The sequence below is a fragment of the Danio rerio genome, chromosome 5, assembly GCF_052040795.2.
Source record: "Danio rerio strain M-AB ecotype USA chromosome 5, GRCz13ab, whole genome shotgun sequence".
Lineage (NCBI taxonomy): Eukaryota > Metazoa > Chordata > Actinopteri > Cypriniformes > Danionidae > Danio > Danio rerio.
Window position 1 is genome coordinate 69,499,138 of NC_141025.1, and position 14,192 is coordinate 69,513,329.

A 14,192-nucleotide genomic window follows, 5' to 3' on the forward strand; every position below is an offset into this window, starting at 1 on the left:
TGGTCAAAAAATGAGCAAACAGGAGCATGTAGGTAATCCAAAGCGTAGTCGGAAAAACCAGCAAACGGTCAGGACAGGCCGCAAAGAGTCAATAAAGGGAAAACAAGGCAAGGATTAAAACACGCAAAGTATAGACAATTATATGCTTCGTAGTGTTACAGCAAAACCAAGACTTAGTAAAGTGTGTGAGAATGAGAGCAGAATATAAAGTTAATATAATCATTTAATAACAATCTTCAGCTGTGTGTCTGTCAGTGTACAGATTATTGTCATCTGTAGCTGAAGTTGATGACTACAAAGAGTTCTGGGAGCTGTAGTTTGGCTCAGTGTCCAGATTATTGTCAGCTGTAGCAGGAGTTGATGAGTGCAAAGAGTTCTGGGAGCTGTAGTTTGGTTCAGTGTCCAGATTATTGTAAGATGTGGCAGGAGTTATGTGTGCAAAGAGTTCTGGGAGTTGTAGTTTGATTCAGTGTCCAGATTATTGTAAGCTGTGGCAGGAGTTATGTGTGCAAAGAGTTCTGGGAGTTGTAGTTTGATTCAGTGTCCAGATTATTGTAAGCTGTGGCAGGAGTTATGTGTGCAAAGAGTTCTGGGAGTTGTAGTTTGATTCAGTGTCCAGATTATTGTAAGCTGTGGCAGGAGTTATGTGTGCAAAGAGTTCTGGGAGTTGTAGTTCGGTTCAGTGGGCGAATTGCAGTTCTCCAGCGATCTGCAACTGCTCGATTGCTGATGATCATAACAATCAAGTCTAGAATCACACTTTTGAGCCTTTTAAAATGCTATCTCGAGCCTTGACTTGAGAAATGGAGGTAAGAGATTTAAACAAGAACTACATGTTTTAGTTATTTTATTAAAATTTTTGCTTGTTTTGTTTAAGTTTTAATAATTTTAAATCATTGATAGCTGATGCACTTTATAGAGGGTCTCCTGACTTAATTCACACATAACTAGCTGGAATATTCACCAAATGCTTTAATTGGGATATCTGTGATGCATTGTTAATATTAAATATGCAGGAGACTATTGCTTTGCTGTCCAGGTAGCTATTCATATAAGGACGACTTATAAGGACAACACATAAATCAATGAATTACTATTCTTTTCTTGTAAAGCCCAGAAATGAAAGGTAATGCACAATGCAAAAGGAGACACTAAACTGGGGGGATAGGGATCTGGAAATGGTACAAGCAGCCACATTCAAACTCCCCTGCATCTCAACAAGTACACTTTCTGCACTTTCTACCTTTCAGACCTCATTTCAGAATTTCACTGAATTAGCTCTTCTTCTGAAAGCTTAACATCTTGTGCTGTAATTTGTGGAAGATTCAGAGGCGCAGAGAGTGCGCAGCGCTGGCCGCAGTGTTGCTTGGTAATTAAGTATCATTAGTATCTCAGTCACTATTCTTGAGCTGTATTTACAAAGACAGGGCTGTGGGTGAGAAGACAGGCTGCTTCTGCTCATCTGTTTACTCTTTATATAGCGTGTATGTGTGTGTGTTCAGATGGAGTTTGCACTGCTTGTACAGCCTCATTACTCATGAGGCTCTCAGATCATACATGCGCAAGAGAGTAAAAAGAGAGGAAGAGAAAACTAGTTACTATAGTCTCAAGTGTCAACCCTAAACTTTTAAGTAAGTTTGACTTGCACTGATATGGGAATTTTGGCCAGTACCGATAATGAAAACTCGTTATATCCAGAAGCAGATAACAAATATGTAGGCAGACAAGGTAGACATATTTTTTTCTTAGTCTAATTATAAAAAAACAAAACTCAAAAATGTAAAGTGGATAATTGATTTTATTTTAACACAGAAAAAAACTGTATTAAACATCAAAATAGTTCAAAGATGGCTTTGATCTTGATCTAACTATATATCTCAGAAAAACAAAACTATTTAAAATTTTGCCAAATCACTAGCCAATTCGTAGAATAGCATTCATATAAAATATATTATTTTTATGAGAAAATTACAGAGAGGTTTAAGCAGACCACAGTCATATCACCCTTCAGCCCAAGACTGGTTACTCACTGAAGCTAAGCAGGGCTGAGTCTGGTCAGTACCTGGGTGGGAGACCACATGGGGAAAAACTAGGTTGCTATTGGAAGTGGTGTTAGTGAGGCCAGAGAGGGGGCGCTCAACCTGCAGTCTTTGTGAGTCCTAATGCCCCAGTAAAGTGAAGGGGACGCTATACTGTCAGTGAGTGCCGTCTTTCGGATGAATAAAATGACAATAAAACAAAGTCATTAAAAATCTTGTGACACTGGCCAAATTCCCTCCATTGGACCTTACCTCAATCATGCCCACCAATAGCTGGTGTGTGGTGAGCACACTGGCGCCGTTGTCCCATGGCTGCCATCGCATCATCCAAGTGGATGTTGCACACTGGTGCTGCTGTGGAGGGACCCCCCTGATGATTGTGAAGCGCTCTGGGTGTATGCTCATACATGATGAGCGCTATATAAATATACATTACATTACATGTGAAAACTAAATGCAAACTAGACTTCTTTTTCATGTCTACATGGGGGTCTGTGTATAGTGAAATTGACCAAATGTTCATCACCAGGCTACTACTGCCTGATTTTTGTACCATGCATACAATGAATACCAACAAATACTAAAGTTTCTGAGAGTGTGGTGTCTAAAATGTGTCTGCAGCTTTATTTTAAATGAGCAGAAAGACATTCTATACAATCCTAACTTCTGGAGAAAGAAAGATTAGACCCTGGATGAAGGATCTATATACAAATTCCACATACAGTCAGAATTATTAGCCCCCCTGTATATTTTTTCCCCAGTTTCTTTTCATCAGAAATAATGTTTTTTTTTCAACACATTTCTAAGCATAATAGTTTTAATAACTCATCTGTAATAACTGATTTCTTTTATTTTTGCCATGATGGCAGTAAATAATATTTTACAAGATATTTTTCAAGACACTAATATTCAGCTTAAAGTGACATTTAAAGGCATAACTAGGTTAATTAGCGAGGTCATTGTAAAATGGTTTGTTCCTTAGACAATCAAAAAATATTACTTAAGGGAGTTTATAATATTGACCATAAAATGGTTTTAAAAAATTAAAAACTGCTTTTATTTTAGCCAAAATAAAACAAATAATAATTTCTTTAGAAGAAAAATTATTATAGGAATTACTTTGAAAAATTCCTTGCACTGTTTAACATAATTTGGGAAATATTTAAAAAAGAAAAAAAAATCAAAAGAGGACAAATATATCTGTCTTAAACTGCATGCTGAGTGCCAGCGTTTGTGCACGCTATCAAATTTCTCCAACTCTTATTTGCAGTTAAATCACGAACAACGACTCCACACAATTTTGCCCATAAAATTCAGTTCAACTTGTTCGTCACGTGCTTCCCATCGTCCCCAAAGCAGATCCGTACAGCGCGATCATTCAAAATGATGGAGATGCTGACCTCATCACGTCCAATGAACATGTCATAATAAATGGCAGCGGTGGGTAAACAGATTCGGAATCGAAACCTCTGAGACGCGTGCCACGAGAGGGGCAGGTTGGAATGTTATTACACTATTCACTGAATCTCATCATCAAATCATTCGTCACCAAAGCACATATTGCCAGTGGATTACAGCAGGTCGCGTGTATGTGTGGTTAGTCAACCCTGCCAAGCAAGAAATGAGGTTCTGCGGCCCAGTATTGCTTTAAGATTGAGGACAAGAATAGGACAGATAGCATATGCCATATAACCTCTAACCTTTAATCCAGACCAAACACAGCACTTTCATCAGAAATGTCTAAATTAGAGTGACAATAGAATATAGATGCATGATATATCCAGCTTTAAAGATCAAATGCTGACGACATAGCCGATGGCAAGGTTAACCAGCATCCACACTTCAGAAATCAATCGCTGGAAAAAGAAAAACAATGAAATTCTTTCATGATATGCTCTTTTTTGGCCACATTCACAAAGCAGCAGCCAAATGTAATGACTCTATTCAGTGTGATGGATGTTCCCATGTTTGATGTTCAGTCAATAGCCACGTTTCATTCCTAACATGAAGCAATCTTTTCATTCATTCATTCATTCATTCATTCATTTTCTTGTCGGCTTAGTTCCTTTACTAATCCGGGGTCGCCACAGCGGAATGAACCGCCAACTTATCCAGCAAGTTTTTATGCAGCGGATGCCCTTCCAGCCGCAACCCATCTCTGGGAAACATCCACAAACACACACACACTCATACACTACAGACAATTTAGCCTACCCAATTCACCTGTACAAAATCTGATTTAGGTGTGCTTGAATCAAGTTGTTAGTCGCTGACAGTAGTATTGGTAACCTAGTAACCAACAGTAAATAAGACAAGCATAATGGAGACAGCTGATTGGTCAAGTTGGTGTAATGTCAAGGTTTCTTCTACATTCGTTCTTCCATGACAGGACACAACACCAAAATTAATCCCGCCACGGCTACATTACAGCTTCTCATTCAAAACATTAAGTCGTTGTTTTGTTTTTTTAATAGCGGGTGATAATCGCACCAAAACGTATTAAAAGGTAAGTAAATTATGACAGCGCAAACTTTTCTGTAACCGTAGTAGTGCTATGCGTTATTTGTTTAACCCCTTAAGGTGACATGCTGACTGACAGATGCGTGAGGCCAGCAAACACAACGTAGCTCTCAGTTTAGATGAACACAGTTTCCATTATTATACTTTTTAGATAAACGTCTATGGATCTGCATACAATTACTTTATCTTGCTGGAGTTTATATCAGTTTCGGTTTACTTCAGGTCGCATTAATGCCGCTCTGTAGGTCTATTGGAGACATTTGTAAATATTCCTAGCAAATCTAATAAATGTTGGAGACATACTCGTTACTAAATCACACTTCAGCAGCCGTTATTTGAGAGCGTAAAAGGAGATCTGCGCTTGAGCAGCGTATATTTGAGGGGCGTGCAAGAAAATTTGTGCACGAACAGAGGAAATCGACATGAAACAAAGAGATTTGCTTGCTCATATTACATAAATGCGAACTTGACTTGTAATACTGCGCTCACAACATTTGTCATTAGCGCAATTGGTAGTTGGTAGATCTGTGCAATGCTGCCACAGCTCGAAAAAATCCTAAAGGAAACACTGAATTCAATTCACCTTTATGTGTATAGCGCTTTTACAATGTAGATTGTGTCAAAGCAGCTTTACATAAAAGTTCATAGTAAATTGAAATGGTGTAGTTCATTTTTCAAAGTTTAAGTTCGGTTCAGTTTAGCTCAGTTCAGTGTGGTTTAATAATCACTACTGAGAGTCCAAACACTGAAGAGCAATCCATCGATGCGCAGCTCCACAGATCCCGAACCATACAAGCTAGTGGCGACAGCGGCGAAGAATTGGCGAAAGTGAGGAAAAAAACCTTGAGAGAACCAGGCTCAGATGGGCACGATCATTTCTTCACAGGCCAAAGGTCTTGTGCAGAGCTGCAGTCCAAGTGTGAATGTTGTGTAAAAGTTAATGTTTACGATACGTTAGGGTTGTTGCGGAAACATTAATTCACGTTATATTACTATACCAGCTTAAGAATTGTGATACCAAGTAGTATCGCGATACTTTAATTCATAACTCAAATCTATGAAATAAAGAAAAAACTATATGTCAGAAATACTGTATTTTATATGTTATAATAGGCCTACTTGCCTTGAATTCATAATTCCCTTATTATTGAAAAAAAAAAGTATTTACACATCACTTTACCTAAAATGCATTAGTTGATTTTGTTTATTTTGTAGATAATTGAGCAACAAAAATGTAAAATATATAATTAAATTAAAAGGTGTCTAAAATAAAGATACAAATTATACTCCAAAATTCGTAACAAAAAGAGCATTTTTCCAACAGAATTAGCCTATATGAAGTGGTCAAAAATAGTTTCAATGTTTCCTGTTTTTCATTTATTTATTTGTCTTATTAGGTAAGAATCAAAAGTAATTCAGAACTTTACTTTGTGAGTCGCTCTTTTTAAAAAGATTGTTGTGGTTGTTGTAACTACTAAATCATATTGACAGAAACAGAAATAAACTGATTCAAATGTGCGTTCGAACTGAAGCATAAGAAAACTTGCAATAGGCTACCATAAAAGGTGTGAATTCTACAGTTTTGCATCGTTAAAGGGCTCCACAGACTATTCAAGCAAAATGATCTATTGTTGCACAAATGTGTGAGCATTTTAGGTACTTTTCCACATGCAACATTATCTATTGTAGATAAACTATTAATGACGATACTACCGTTTACAAAAACAGTTGCATTGCCAGTATTTTGGAGCCATAGTATCGTGATACTACCATAGTACCGGTAAACCATGCAACCCTACTAAACATCAAAGTTTATTCTGCAAATCTCAGTTTATTTGCATTAATCCTTTTTCGCACAAGTACAAAAAACACACTATTAACAATTTTTGTAAATTACATACAGTATATAAACTGTATTTTACAAATATGCAGTATGTTACCATATTTTAAAGTTGCATCGTGAAAATTACTGTATATTTTAAAGTAAATATATAAAATACTGTAAATGAATATACAGCAAGATAAATGGTGCTGTAAATATTTTGCTGTAATTTACTTGCAGTAAGTTACTGGCAAACTGCTGCCAGTAAGTTACTGTAGACTGATAATTACAGGAAATTGCTAACTTCACTTGAAGCAAGCGTTAATATTACATATGCAAATTAAGGTCTTTTAATTCGCAATTTGCCATTTCCATCATCATTGTTTCTCATGCGGCCATCCATCCATCTTCAGGAGCTTATTGGTAGTCTCAGCAGTTAACCTTAGACTAGATGCACAATTTTGAAGTAGTGCATGAAAACTTTGGATCAAGACTAAAAGGACAAGCTTTTGGACTGAAATGAGCTTTCTTAACAGGGTGGCAGAGCACACCTTTAGTGATAAGGTGAGGAGTTCTGTCACCCAGGAGGAGCTCGGCGTAAAGCTGTTGCTCCTCCACATTGAGAGAAGCCAGTTTTGGGTGCCTCCTGGAAGCCTACTTCTGGAATTGTCCCACTGGGAGGAGACCCTGGGGAAGACCCAGGACACGCTGGAGGGACTATGTCTCTAGGCTTGCCTGAGAAAGCCTTGGGATCCCCCCAGAGGAGCCGTCTGAGGAAGTGTGGGGGGGTCCTTGCTGAGACTGCTACCTTACCACCCAGCCCCAGGAAAAGCAGTGGAAAATGAATGGATGAATTATAAGTTTATTTGGTAACTCTTTAGTTTAAAGTAATTCACACTATTAACTACTGGCTTATTACCTGCTTATTATTAACATATTAACTGTGCTTTAGCACGTATAATTTACAATCTCATTATACCCAATTCCTTTACCATAAGGAGTTTGGTGACAATGGAGGTCAGGATCCAAACGCAGTTTATTAATAGCTTAGTCAGACAGGTAATCATACTCAGTAATCCAAAATCATACTCATGGTCACAGGTGATAGGTCGGTGCAGAAGACAGCATCAACAATAATAAAAATAGGGATCAAAAACCATGGAAGAACAAGGCAAGGAAACCGCATACAAATAATACAGAAAACAAGACTCAGCAACGTGTGTGTGAGGTGAATAAAAAGTCCAGATAAACAGTCCATAATGAGTTGCCAGCTGTGTGTGTATAATCTGGGGGAAATGAGGAACTGGTGTGTGTGAGGAGCATGATGGTATTTGTAGTCCAGTTCAGTGACAGATGTGAAGTTCTCCAGCGATCTGCAAGGATTAGATCACTTGTGATCGTGACAATACCTAAACCCAACCACTATCTTACTAATTATTAATAAGCAGCTAATTAGTATTTTATTGAGCTTAGTTATTGGTTTAGTTTTAGCTTAGTCAATGGGTTGTTAATAGTGTAAATTGTACATTAAAATAAAGTGTTGCCATTTATATAGAGTTAAAGTCGAAATTATTAGCCCTCCTGTGAATTTTATTTTCTTGATCAAATATTTCCCAAATGATGTTTAACAGAGCAAAAAATAAATAAATTAACAGAATTTCTTGTAATATTTTTTCTACTGCAGGAAGAAGTATTTTTTTGTTTTATTTCAGCTGGAATAAAAGTGGTGTTTAATTATTTAAAAACCATTTTAAGGTCAATATTATCCATTTTAAGCATTTTTTAACTACCTACAGAAAAAAATATACATACAATGACTTGCCAAGGTAACCGAGTTAAACCTTTAAATGTCACTTTAAGCTGAATACTATTATCTTGAAAAATATCTAGTTATGTACTGTCTGTCATAATGGCAAAGATAAAAGAAATCGTTATTAAAAAATGAGTTATTAAAACTATTATGTTTGGAAATGTGTTAAAAAAATCTCACCATTTAACAGAAATTGAGGAAAAAAATATTAATTCAGGATTAATTCATTCACTAATAATTCAGAAAGGCTAATAATTCTGACTTCAACTGTATATAAAACACGGTAAATACAAGGTAATATTCAAAACCTTATTTTTTTCATTCACTCATTAATGTGTAGTTGCAGCTCAGCTACAGTATGGTTCCAGTTTAAAATAGCAAGGAACTAATATTTTATCAAATATAATTTAATTAAATCATTTTCTTTGGCAACAGACAATACTGTATGTCCTGACCCCTAACTAATTCGTCTAACTAAATGTGTTTTTCCTTTTTCTTTAAACAAAAAAAAAAAAAAGATATCTCTTTTAGCTTCTTGCACTCATTGACCCTGACTCTAAATTTGGCCACTTTTAAGTGTCTGATATTTACGAATCAAAGCCACATGTCCAAACAAATTACCAAAATACCATCGAGTCCACTTTGTAACTGTGCAATCTGAGAATTGAGCCGATGTAGACTTTGAAGCTACTGCAGTTCAGCGTCCGATAAGGTGCACTTTTGTAACCAAGCATTCCCACACACACACACACACACACACACACACACACACACACACACACACTTACAGGCTCAAAAAAATTATCTGATCCAGACCGCAATTGGCCCTGAGCTTTGCAAGCCTCTGCAGTGAAGCGCTTTTTGTTGATGTGACCCGCTTTAATTAAACCCCATACAGTTGTGCTCTCTCTATATCTTTTTTTTTTTTTTTTTACTAAAGATTGCCTTCGAAAATTTTATTGAATAGCTTGTTGAGTTTCATTGAAGGCCCTGTCATGTGAGTGTAAACATCCACTGATAGCATTTACTCCCCTCTGCCGGAGAAGCTGCGTTTTCGTGTGTGGATACAGTGAGAGATAGAGAAGGACATTAGCATGTCATTAGCAGAGCAGCTTTGAGATGTCAAGCTCCTGCTGATAAACACAGGCCAATGTAGAGCACAGCTGGATCTCAGCCCATTAAACTGAAGGAAAAAGCAGTGTGATGGCTTGGCATGAGAGGGGATTCTGGGTCCTTTTTTGTGTGGAGGGGCTGAAGAGCGATAATAGAGAGATCAATTAAGATGGTCTGCACCCCTGGGCCAAACTAGCCATTAACCAGCTATTAACAGGTTATGCTGTGTGTTGAGTGCTATACCTGGGGTTTCTATGTGATATTGGCAACGATTCAACTGATTGTGGATGCATATTGGTCAATATAGGCATAATATAATTCTTAATATAACTTGATATATACGCTTATATATTATACCGTTAGGTCCATCAATATTTGGACATCGACACAGTTCTAATATTTTTGGCTCTATGCACTAACACAATAAATTTGAAATAAACGAACAAGATGTGCTTTACCTGAAGAATGTCAGCTTTAATTTGAGGGTATTTGTATCCAAATCAGGTGAACGACATAGGAATTACAACAGTTTGCGTATGTGCTTCCCACTTGTTAAGGGACCAAAGTTCTTTAATCCAAAGTTGTTGTTGTTGTTTTTTTTGGCTTGAAATTCTGGTAGCCGTTGACTTACACCGTACAAAATCCAGAGTTTAACACAGTTCATTCATGTTGTCCCAATACAAATCAATAAAAAAAAAAAACATAACAAATTTAAGTGGACTCAACATAAAACGATCAAGTTGTCCCAAAAAAATCTCCGGAATTTTGTTGTTTCAGCTTATTTTAAAAAAGTACTTTGAACAAGCATTTGTGTGTGGAGTTTGCATGTTCTTCCCATGTTGGCCTGAGTTTCCTCCGGGTGCACCGGTTTCCAGTCCAAAGACACGCAGTATATGGGTAAACGGGATGAACTAAAATTGGCCGTAGTGTATGAGTGTGTGTTTTTTTTACTTTTATTTTTTGAGTGAATTATTCATTCAAATAGTCAACTAATATTTTTAAAAAGTTATTTAGTTAGCTTCAACTCTCATAGTAACTATTAGTCCAATTAAAGGCACATGCAATAGTAAGATCTCCTGACTGAGTAGATATTTGACAGGAATTTTTCGAGCTCTGCTGTTCAGTCATGGGGAGCGAGCACTGATACTGTCTGAAAAAAAAGAAAAACTCTTCTAATAGCTTTCCTTAGTCTACCCACACACACCACACCCAGGGACTGTCAGTCATCATCCAATGAATTTTGATCTCAGTCATATATGGGCTGATGGTTTTGTGTATATTTGATATTTCCATGGCAGAATTGGAAACGGTATAGTGGGCCTTTCTTCCATTAATGCTTTGTTGATTGGAATCTACATCAGAAACACGGCCCTCTACTGCCACCATGAGCATTGCTGTTGCTACTACAAGTAAATTGTAAAACAAGTAAAAGGTGATCTTAATAAATAGCTGTTACAACGTGAAGCCTTTTGGATTTTCACTTTAGACACATTGTCTCCAAAAGGTTTAAATGAAGAGTTTGACATTCGTCCTTTTCTTTAACTTTCTTTAATAATCTTTATTTTTTCTTCAATAATTTAATTAGATGTTTGGTTTAAAGGTTTTTTGGCTACATTTTGTTGTATATTTTGTTGCACCCTGGTACATTCTTTACTTTTATATAATTTGTGATGTAATGTTGTTGTTTTTTTTTTTGTTGTATTTTTACTTGAAATATTTAAGCTGCATAATCTATGAATGAGTATGTGTGTGTGTGTGTGTGTATGTATATATATATATATATATATATATATATATATATATATATATATATATATATATATATATATATATATATATATGCGAAAGGATATCATGTGATCCGGAAGTGTACAAAAAGGATCACCTGATTGTGATGAACACTGTCTAATGAAGAGCCGTGTGGCTCGAAACGTTACACAATTGGTGTTAGCCTTTTTAATTTCATAAATTTTTATTTTGAAAGCTTTGGTGTTGCCGCCTTTGATGAATATTTAATTTTAATTAGTTATGCAATAATTCTAAATAAAAAGCTTTAATATTGACCTTAATATGGATTTGAAAAAAAATTCATTTTATTCAAGCCGAAATAAAACAAATAAGACTTTCTCTAGAAGAAAATATATTATCAGACATACTGTAAAAATTTTCTTGCTCTGTTAAACATCATTTGGTAAATATTTTTAAAAAGTAAAAAAAAAAAAAAAAGGGTGGGGCTAATAATTCTGACTTCAATTGAATATTGCGATTGCGATTTTCGAAAGTATTACATCGCTTTGTAAACGTTTATTTTTACCATTTAAGTCTCCCCATACAGTTTATTAGAGTGCTTGGACCAAGAAGCCGCTTCGCGTGACGTCACACTTAACAAGCGTATATGTGTGTACATATATATGTATTTGTTGTTTATTTTGATCTATTTATTTATACATTTGTTTTGTTTTTTATTGTATTTGTTTATTCGTCTGTTATATTTTACCAAATATTGATGTTCATTCATTCGTTTTCCTTTAGCTTAGTCACTTATTTATCAGGGGTTTCCACAGCGGACTAAACCACTAACTTCCAGCATATGTTTTACGCAGCAGATGCCCTTCCAGTTGTAACCCACTACTGGGAAACACCCATACACTCTCGGATTCACAAACTTTTACACTATAGCCAATTTCGTCCAATTCAGGCCAGCCGGGGACTTGAACCAACAACCTTCTTACTGTGAGGCAACTTTTGAGCCACCATGCCGCCGATATTGCTAATTTTACTTAATATTTGTTCGCTTGTAAAGCGCTTTAAGTTGCATGTAGATTGTCATACGTAAAAAAAAATGCAAATAAGCAAATAAAATTTTTTGTGTTCTTCAACTGCTTTTCCACTCATACTTTAAGTTAACTTATTTCTTCTCTGTTTTTCTCTCTCTTTCTCTCTAGTGGTCATTATGGCATCTGGTTTACTGGTTTACCCGTTCGGTCTCAACTCAAGCCTGGTGAAGTCTTTCTGTGGAGACTCCGACATCTACAACGCCGGGGACTGTCAGATAGGATGGGGCTACATGCTGGCTGTTGTGGGCGTCATGCTCACCCTATTCCTGCCCTTTTTCGCCAAGTATGCCCCCAAGGAGCAACTGTCACCCACTCCATTGCCCACACTATTATAGAGCACTAATCCCCCTTAAGTATTCAGTCAGTGCCGCCATCATAACTAAAATGTGATCGGATTAGGGCAAAGTCTTAGCATCATTCGCCATAGCTGGTAATGATGTCATTATGATGATGAGCAGAACTCGAGACCCCTCACCTCTTCTATTCTGACTCTTTTTTTCTTTTTTTTTCATCTTCACAGTCAATGTGCCAGGTGAAAAGATCATTTGAAAAGGATTAAGAGGATTTTGGTCTTTCTTTCCCTTGTTTTTTAAGTTATTTTCGAGCTTTATCTGTTTAAATTGTTTGTCCTGAATGAACAGCTCTAAGGACTATGGAAAATAACGTCAAATGGGGCAAATTAAGATTTCTGACATTTCATTAGCAAGAATTAAAACCAAAAAGAGCAAATTAAATGAAGTTGAGGAATAATTTCCCAAAACTTTTTTAATGGAGACTTGACGGCATGCAGTGAATTAAAAAAAGAACAAAAAACAAATGTAGTCCCTTTTTAAATGGACGTTTTTGTGGATCTCAACTAAAATGGACCCAAGTTTCATCATGAGAAGCTGAACTTAAACTCCATGAATCTGACAACTGGAAAACAATTTTCACTTTATACAGTTTCTAGCACCTGATATAGTACTTATTCAAGGACCAACACTGTGGCTTAAGTAAACTGACTTTTTTTATCCTATTGACAGGCTTCTGTCTATTTTTTTGTTTCTTACAACCCTGCGAGAGGCATCGAGGAACTGTATTTAAAACATGGACAAGGCCGTGGCTTCAAACTGCCATGGATGGACGGCAAGCATTGACCTTTCTTCAAAAAAATAAAAAATAAAATAATGTGAAACTATCCTACACATAAAACTTTGTTTTCCCGAACTGAGTGAAAAAGAAATGCTCCAAAGCCTCTTTTCTCTGTCTTTACAGTAACACCTACTAGTACTGAATTATTCAGGATTGTTATTCAGGCTATTCTGACTTAAAGTTGGGCTTGGTTACACACACACACACACACACACACACACACACACACACACACACCAACTATCCCAGCAGACACGCAATGCCATGACGTTAATATTAGGTTAGATTTGGGTTGTGATTTCAGGTGACCAAAATTCAATATGTAAAATGACCTTGATGTTAGGTTGTGTTAAAAAGTGACCAAAATCCAACATCGAGCCAGCATCTTACACCAACGTCATATTGACGTCAAATACTGACATATATTTATCAGGTATGGCAACCAAAATCCAACATCTGATAGACGTCATAGTTGTAACGTCCACACAACGTAAAGCTGTAACATCATTAGATGTGGATATTTGGGTGATTTTAGAATGTGTTGAAACGTGACCAATGTCCAACGTCGAGCCATCATCTTAAACCAATGTCATATTGATGTCAAATACTGACATATATTTGTCAGGTATGGCAACCAAAATCCAACGTCTGATAGACGTCATAGTGGTAACATCCACAAAACGTAAAGCTATAACATCATTAGACATTGATATTTGGTTGATTTTAGGTTGAACATTGATGTCAACCTGACATTAGGTTCTGACGTCAACTCAATTTTCATGTCCAAACAAAATGCAACATCCCATGACGTTGGAGGACAACATCAATCTGACGTCATGTTAGCGTTCTGTCACTGCTGGGATGATTTGGAAAATAACAACTTCTAACCGACTTGTGCCTTCTGACCATTGCTAAGACTT

The 14,192-nt window shown here is 36.5% G+C and overlaps 2 protein-coding genes across 4 annotated transcripts in view; one reads left to right on the forward strand and one right to left on the reverse strand.

The window, feature by feature from the left end:
* Positions 1-13,575, forward strand: part of lhfpl7 (LHFPL tetraspan subfamily member 7) — a 241,961-nt gene extending 228,386 nt beyond the window's left edge. The window contains exon 3 of the mRNA XM_087254650.1: positions 12,250-13,575. Within this exon, the coding sequence (XP_087110776.1) occupies positions 12,250-12,476 (227 nt within the window). The 3' untranslated portion in view covers positions 12,477-13,575. The remainder of the gene's footprint in view (positions 1-12,249) is intronic.
* Positions 1-14,192, reverse strand: part of spata22 (spermatogenesis associated 22) — a 48,929-nt gene that overhangs the window by 19,503 nt on the left and 15,234 nt on the right. Inside the window, exon 9 of one of the 3 annotated variants that reach the window (XM_087254624.1) lies at positions 7,401-7,754. The exons of the other annotated variants lie outside the window; for them this stretch is intronic. The gene's annotated coding sequence lies outside the window, so the exon portion shown is untranslated. Of the gene's footprint in view, positions 1-7,400; positions 7,755-14,192 lie in introns of those variants that run through there. 3 annotated transcript variants of the gene reach the window in all.